Source organism: Chelmon rostratus, chromosome 24 (genome assembly GCF_017976325.1).
Source record: "Chelmon rostratus isolate fCheRos1 chromosome 24, fCheRos1.pri, whole genome shotgun sequence".
Classification (NCBI taxonomy): Eukaryota; Metazoa; Chordata; class Actinopteri; order Chaetodontiformes; family Chaetodontidae; genus Chelmon; species Chelmon rostratus.
This window is the reverse complement of record NC_055681.1, coordinates 14,608,819-14,617,214: the sequence shown is the minus strand read 5'-3', so window position 1 is coordinate 14,617,214 and position 8,396 is coordinate 14,608,819. Positions and strand designations below refer to the sequence as shown.

At 41.1% G+C, this 8,396-nt stretch overlaps 1 protein-coding gene across 1 annotated transcript; it reads right to left on the bottom strand.

The window, feature by feature from the left end:
* Nucleotides 1-249: 249 nt before the first annotated feature.
* Nucleotides 250-7,338, bottom strand: LOC121627379 (cyclic nucleotide-gated channel cone photoreceptor subunit alpha-like). Its single transcript, XM_041966259.1, has 8 exons — nt 7,126-7,338; nt 4,701-4,754; nt 4,060-4,158; nt 3,741-3,797; nt 2,697-2,879; nt 2,116-2,217; nt 1,927-2,033; nt 250-1,838 (listed from the first exon to the last, which is right to left on the bottom strand). The coding sequence occupies exons 3-8, from the start codon at nt 4,143-4,145 to the stop codon at nt 481-483; spliced, it is 1,893 nt and encodes a 630-aa protein (XP_041822193.1). The 5' UTR covers nt 4,146-4,158; nt 4,701-4,754; nt 7,126-7,338; the 3' UTR covers nt 250-480.
* Nucleotides 7,339-8,396: the final 1,058 nt, after the last annotated feature.

The following is an 8,396-nucleotide window of genomic DNA, read 5'->3' as shown; positions in this document are numbered from 1 at the left end:
TTAGATAGAAAAAGACACAGATGTTTCTTGAATAAATGGTAAAATGAATCTTGTAATCTTAACCAACTATCACCCAAACATTAGCCTAAAGCAATGCCTTTTCATGCTCAAATCAATGTGCAGTACATATTGTCAGTGTCTAACAAGACTGACGTACATAGTGATTGCATTCATTCAACTTTTATTATGAACATTTGAAAAAAAAAATGTACAACTGATCATTTTTACACGTCATCAGCAGAAGCATTTTGTTTATGTGCAAAAAAACATCTTGTACCTGGGAAACAGATCTTACTGTAACAGCGTTGCTTTTAAAATCACACTACGGATATCACAAATAAAATTTTAAAAAAGTATAATACATGTTTTGTTACAATATAACATATTACATATTATTACAAGATCGAGGGATAGTGGCTGTCATAATTTTGGTAATCCGAGTTGCTTTAAATATGCTACCCTCAGCTTTGACAATGAGCTCTACTCATTGTCAAAGCTGAGGGTTCTGACCTCGTTTGACATATTACTGAGCCGTTGTTTGAGTTTACGCTGGGAGGATTCATAATGGTCTGACAGCTTTCGAAATTTGGCCGTCATAACCTCCAAACTGGTTTCAATCTCGTTGACCTTCACCTCCAAGTCTTTGATGTCAGTAGCAGCGACCAGCGATTCATCTATGAGATTATCTTTCATTAGGATGGCCCTTCCCTTCTCCTCCAGTGCATATTTAGCATCAGGATACTCGATGAGTGCCTCCATTAGATCGTCTTTGGACAGAGCAAACAGATCAGAGTAGCCCACACTTCGGATGTTGGCTGTTCTTCGGTTTCCTGCCTTACTGCCCTTGATACCAAGGATACTGATTTCTCCAAAATATGCCCCATCACTGAGGACCACAAACTGGGTAACTCCATCATCTGCTACTACAGCCAGCTTTCCTTCTTTAATGATATACATTTCTCTGCCAATGTCCCCCTTTTTACAGATGTAGTCACCAGGACTGAAAACTTGAGGCTGAAGCTTAAGGACCAACTCAATGAGCAAACCTGCTTCACAGTCTTGAAAGATCCGCACTTTTCTTAGTGTCTCCAAATGCACGTTGATGGCTATTTCAGCCTTTAACTTGTCTGGCAGGTTCTTCAGCACCTGCTTCTCATCGCAGCTTTTCTCCTCCGTCCACAGGTAGTCGAACCACTTCACCACCCTTGCCTCCAGGTCTTTGGTGACCTTTCGAAATTGCATGTACTGCTTGATAGAATCAATCTTAGCCTGGAACTCTACACGTGCAGCATTCATATTTGAAATCATGGCACCGACATTACCCACAATGGTAGCAAAGATCAGAACCCCAGTCAGGAAGTCTGCTACCACAAAAAAGTATTCAATATCTCGGACTGGGGGTGGCGTCTCACCTATAGTGGTCAGGGTAAGAGTGGACCAGTAAAAGCAGTAGATGTACTGCCTGGCCAGGCGAGCATACTCAGGATTTGTCATTGCTGGGTAAACCCAGGTGTCTGAGCCAAAGCCGAGGACCTTGGAGATGGCAAAGTAGAGGCAAGCATTCCAGTGAATAATGATGATGATGTAAAGTACAAGATTAGCAATTCGGAAGATGTTGGGGAAATTGGTTCGAGTTTCAGTCCGGTCAAAGAACTCAAAGAGTCGGGCTAACCTGAAGAGACGGTTGAACCTCCACTCTGGGTTGTCAATTCCAATTTTGAGGAATACAATATCAGTGGGGATTATTGATATTACGTCCAATTTGAACTGGCGTGTCTTCATGTACTTTTCTTTCAGGACCTTTGCATCCTTTACAAGTAGTCCTTGCTCCAAAAAACCTGTTGACACATTTGAATAAGATTAGGATTATCAGAAACTCAAGTCTTCCTGTAATCACAAACGTTCAGCTAGGTTCCTGTTGCTGACCTGTCCTGGCTCTCACAAAGGTATCAATGTAGTAGAGGACATCTGAAATGTAGTCCAAAACCATCCACAGTGTTGTATTTGTATACTGCAGTTCATTAAAACAAGCCCTACAAGGAAGCAAAACCATTACAAAGACCTCTGAAACAACAATATTGTAAAGAAGAAATACAAAATGCCATGAATTCAGACCTGGCCACCAGGAGCATCAGGTTGTAGAAGACTGGGATGGATATTGCGGACAGCCAGTAATAGTACATGTCTGTGGCAGGGTCCATGATCCACACCTCCTTTCTGAATGAGAGAAGAAAAAGCATGTTCATACCCGGAAAATGAAGGTTCTGGCAGAAGTTGTTAGTATCACGACTGAGAATCAAGTCTTTTATTGTGTAAAGTATTTAATAATTTCAACCTACTGTGTGTTCTGTCCTACTTGTACTAGAAACTACTTTCTGTTCTAATCCAAATGAAAATGTGATTTTTGTGCAATTGAACAGATTTGGATCTCTATTTTTACCTCTAGCACAGGTATGTTGATATAGGTATATAGACATATATGTGTATATGTAAGTTTTAATTGTATATGCAGCATCAATGCAAATGTTGATTTCAGTATTTGTATCTCTGCTGCCATTGTTAGGCCCAAATGCAAACATGTGTGCACATACTTCGTTAAAACCCACAGAACATTATTTTAAACTGAATGGAGACTTCAAAATTCCCAAAGACACCAAATTATTATCAGGGAATCAAAACTAGTATGCAGTACTTACTGTTCTTCCTTTTTAGCATCTTTTTTATCATCCTTTTTGTCATCCTTCTTGTCATCTTTCTTGTCATCTTTTTTGTCATCCTTTTTGTCGTCTTTTTTGTCATCTTTCTTGTCATCTTTCTTGTCATCTTTCTTGTCATCCTTTTTGTCATCTTTCTTGTCGTCTTTCTTGTCATCTTTCTTGCTGTAAATATCCATAAACAGAGACAGGTGAGATAAATGTGTTTTATCTTGTTGTCATGTAGTAGTGTCACAGAGAGCCTTGTGGGGGCGCTGTGATACAGCACAGCCATGTTACTGTATACTGCAGGTGGTAAAATTCAGGAGGAGGAGCTGTCTTAATGCTCTGACCACTGCATCGCTACTGAGTTTATCTGACGTCACCTCCTGATCAGTTGTCCCCTGTCATCCCTGTTGTATCATACACTATGAATCATGACAAATTCCCTCATGGTGGTTTCTCTGAGGGACATATCAGGACCATGTGTCCACACTGAGTGTCTGACACTGGAACTGGGCCCAGGTGTGTGCTCCTGGAGCACTGCAGCTCCATACTGCAACCTATTAGTATATTTGAATAAGATCTTCTTGGCAAAACATTATTCAACTTCCACATCTAAAGTTTGTAACACAGGTTTTCTCTTCCAAAGTTTCAAGGCCAATCAGAGAGAAATCTGATGACATCATCAGGGTTATTTTCTCAGGCATGAGAAGAAGATGGTCCAGAGCAGAAGACAGTATACAATGGTTATTAGTAGTGACCTTAATATTCAGTGGGGCATCCCTTTACTTCAAATAGTCATGCACATAATGAAACACCATGAGGTCAAAATTCCCCTTTGGTCCATGATAATATATCTCAAAATTACATGGCTGGATTATTTTTCTGTGGATGTTTTGATTTTGATTCTGATAATAATGTTGAATAGTCTAATTTCTTTACGTGGTGTAAACATGTGCTGAGCAGATGGTCTATTTCTTTTTATATTCAATCAAGTAAAAGGATTAGGGCATGTGAGAGGATCGATCTATCCCATCATCTTACCCGTCATTGTTGTTGCAGTTGTTTGTGTTTTGTGCAGCCAGGAAACACTGACCATCACTGGAAAGGAACAAATAATTAATACATTTGTGACCAAGACACATAGAAACTCAGTATCAGGATATACAGTATGTGTCAGACAATTTCTGTAGCTTTCCAGAACTGAAGCGTTGAATAATGACTGAGGTTTGGGGGTGTGAATATGGACTCAGAATGGGCACTGGACTCTTGACCTAACAACCCAATAAACAGACTCATTGTGCTGCCTGCTCGCAGTGTGGTCCTCCATGGTCTGGGATGTCGATGCAGGTGTACAGCTCACCTGCTCCTGCTCTTCATGTTCTCCCCTGAGCTCTGGCTACTGTTGCTGGCCCCTGCAGGGCCAACACTGCTCCTGCCAAAGTGCATCGTGTGTGACAACCTTGGAAAAGAAATCAAAATGACAGCAGGTACACACACTGGGTAGGAAAAGATGGACGTAATACCATTTGTTGATCATGTGCCAGGGATTTGTTTTAATAAAAGGATTTTTGAGTTGGTAGGTTGTACTAGGTCTGGACCATATTTAATATCATCCTGGTGTCCCTGAATTGAAGTGTAAGCACAGAGTCATTAGCAGTGGCGTGCACAGACTTTTTGAAGGGCAGGGGCGGAAAGGAAAAAAAGGGTACATATAGCGTGTCCTTGCCACTGAAGAGGGCACTTTAGCACGAATTTTGGCTCCCAGGGGGCACTTTAGAGCACGTTTTGGCGTCCAAGAGGGCACTTTAGAGCGCGTTTTTGCTCCCAAGAGGGCACTTTAGCACGTGTTTTGGAGTCCAAGAGGGCACTTTAGAGCGGGTTTTGGCGTCCAAGAGGGCACTTTAGCGCGTGTTTTGGCTCCCAAGAGGGCACTTTAGCATGCGTTTTGGAGTCCAAGAGGGCACTTTAGTAGTAGTAGTACTGGTCATTAGTGAGACTCACCTGGACAATAGTCCTGTTCTCACTGAAGATGTCTACTGCAGACTGTCCATCAGCCTGGAGAGATGGAGTAGAACAGAATGATTAGTTCACATTCCCGAAAAAAGACAGGTGTTAAGCATGGATCCATGATTCTTGACCATCATCAGTGAAAAGTTTTTGGTCAGTGGTTGAATTGTTATGAAGAAAAAATCTATACTTCTACTGTCTGTTAAATACCTCAGGCTTTGGAGAAATTACAACAGTCTGAGTAAACAAACAATTCCATAAGCCTGACTTTGGTGTCCACGTTAACCAGTCAGAGCTGTCAGGCTGTCAGTAGCCTCTAGCACTGCATGGTCAGGGTTAGATATATTAAACATCACAGAGGCAGGGACATAACACAACAGAGTGTTCCTATTTTTCAGTGTATGCTAAATGAGTCCTGACATTCCCCTTGAGATTCAGGATAGCTCAAAGTTCACAAATTGTGATCATTTTAAAAGCTACTTAAATGATTTAACTTTTACTGAACTTTTTAATCTTGAAATGTTGTTTTAGTTATGTTATATTTCCTTTTTTTGTGCCTGGCACTTTAAAATGCCTCCTTAAATATGCCTTGCTGCCTTGCTGTGGTGGAGGAGCTTGCATGTATCACGAATCCAAAGAGTGATGCAGATCTGGAGTTTGGCTCCTGGTAGGATCACCTTGGTGGTGAGGTTGAGGGGGAGGCACCAGACAAAGTGTGACTCAAGAGAGACCTGCAGGTGGATGATGGTGTCCGGCAAACAGGCAGGTCGCTACAACTGAGAAGTTAAAAGTATCAATGACTATGTGGTGGCTGTCCATGGACCAGTTTCTCTACGTTAAAAGAAGTCACACACAGGTTTCCGCACTGCACACCCTAATCTCAAGCCCTGTGGCGATCAGCAAGTGGCAATGGGAGGAGGACTGAGAAGTCTGGAAGCTTCTGGTCACAAGCTGGCTCACAGGCAGCCCCTCTCAGGGTCCACCCTGCTCAGTCCAGAAGGGGAGGGGCTGTCAAAGGTGGCTATGTAATATGAATGCCTGACATACACCTCCCAAAACTGGTCTCTACTCAGAACTAAATGCTGGTGAACAAACACCTGGAGATGAGAAAATGCCTTTTAAAGACAACATCAGGATCAACCTCAAAAAAATCCACATGAACACCACTAAAGGCTCTCCTACATTCAACTTCTAGCAACTCACATCACTGCCCACCCTGCAAGAGAGTTTGTGGTTCCAGAAGTGGCCTCTTCAGCCATTTGAAGATTCACAATAAGGACCCCCCAGAAGGACCACATACATGACTTTGAGTGATTGCCGATGGTGATGAATGTGAAACACAGAGGAGACAGGGTGCATTTCCCAATGTGGTCTTTAGCCGAACGTATGTGGACTAACATAACAAGCTAACCGCAGGTGGAACTATCAACATTAATGATGCTCCAGTTCAGCATTTATTGCAGTGCTGTGCAATGCAATGAATAATAATGTCTCTAATGGCACCTGTGTTTTACCAGGAAGGCCCTCCTTTAATCTGGAAGCCACTACACCTTCTCACTGACACAAGTTAGTTGAGATGGGTTACGTTAGTATGGGTGTCTCTGGACCTTGACAATTCGGGTGCTCAGCTCCCAGTCCTGCTAGCATGGGGATCCCCTCTGAACCATGACCAAGACAAGTGACTCCCACATATGTGAATAATTTAAGACATCTATTCATTATATTTTATGTGAACACCCAGGCCTCAGCCATTAAGAGTCTGTATTAATTTGGGGTTTTATGGTAGAACAGCTATAACCCCATGTCCATTCCCCCACAGCTTCAGTGATATGCAGCTGGTTTAACTTTCTCAAGCAGGGCTGTAGCCCAACAACTCATTCAAGTAAATTATTTTGTTGGCAGTATTTTCACATTGATCATCATTTACATGATTTATAGACTTGGATTTTGAGTTTTTACATTTTTGCTTTAATGCTGTTGTAATGTCAGTTCATATCAGTTTTATCTTCTGGTCCCAAGGAAACAGGTTCTGTCCTGTCTGTAACTAAATGTCAATGACTTGGTTTCCTTGTAAAAGGGACATAATAATAATCACATTCTTTACACACACATTAGGCATACAGAGACTTCTGTTGGAGTCCCAGATTCACACCAATCAAAAGTAAGATTCAGTGTTAGTCCTGCTGATACTACATGCAGCTAGAAAAGGCAGCTTCTGTTTGTGTTTAGTCCCATTAGCTCAGCATGTTTCTTCTTTAGCACTGTAATTTAAATCCTTCTCTGCCAGATTACATTGGCTAAAATTAGATTTTCAACCCAGTGTGACTTGTTGAGCTCAGGATTTAAGAGACGTTTTCTTTCCAACAATCACACTGTAAAACTGACAACAATCACTATCTACTGTGTGAACTTAGCTTACCTGAATGCGAATGATGATGACGAGAGGTTCAGGCAGTGTGGAGAAGGCAGGGTGAGCTCTGAATGAATCCCATATCGCTCCTTGTTTGTTCTTCCTCCCTCACATCAAACATAAGACTGTCAGGACAGCTAAAGAACCATGCTGGATATATAGAGCTTGTTGTGAAAGAGTTAATATCCGTCTTCTAACACAAGTCACAGGAGCAAACAACACTTGTGCTTTTCATGGACAAAATCTTCCCCTGCCGTGGAGGAGTTCCTTCTGTTCATCCACTGCGCACCACCTCTCAACAGAGGATAAGGGAGGGGCAGGAGGGGAGGAGGGAGGAAATACTAATTTTCTATGCTATCAAAGTATCTGAGAATCAGCACTAAAAAAATAGAATAAAAAAATATCACGACACCAAAGAAGATATTGTTTGGGATTTGGATTATTAAATCATTACAGTTTACCTGTGTTAGATTGTAAATGTTACGTCACTGTGTATATATACTGTGAAGAAAAATGGCCATATCTCAATCTCCAAAATGTTTGCAGAGACCAACCTTCATTCTGTATCTGCAGAATGTCTCAGTAACAAAATAATAGCAGTTATTCTTTTTGGTATAAACATATGATTTTGGTGATGTCACTCAATGTTAGTTTAACTTTGACCACAAAATGATGAACAGATTTGTGTTGTCTGCAAGTTGATTTTTATAAAGTAAAGTGAATGCAAACCAGTTGCTGTCAGACAGAAAAACAGCTAAAACTGTAAACACTACAGCTTTGACAAAGCTTTCACAGTCACACAGTTCACAACTCATGTTAGGTAGATTTTACTTAAAAAGTAAAGTAAATGGATTGAATATTCTCTGAGGGATGGAAGAAGAAGTCTTGACTTGATTAATTGTTTCTAAAAGGAAACTAGCTAATTTAGACAAGGAGAAGGAAGCTGCTACGCACATGAGAGACACCCCAATACCGATGACGGTATACATGATGTCACCTCATACAAGCACAAGAAAATAATGCAGTGCTTGCACAAGTACACAATAAATGTTAGCATAGGTGCAGATATAACAATACAGCAATACAAATACACAGGGTTTTACAGCAACAGGTGAAGTGTTAATATGAGCTCTAAAAAATCAATTTGCACAACTAGTGTTGGCAGAGGGGTGTCTGAGCATCCATTACGTGCCAAGGGAAGATGCAGAATGTCAACGTAAAAAATAAAAGAGGATTTCAAAATAAATTGCATCGTAGTTTCACTTCAATTTGTCATCATT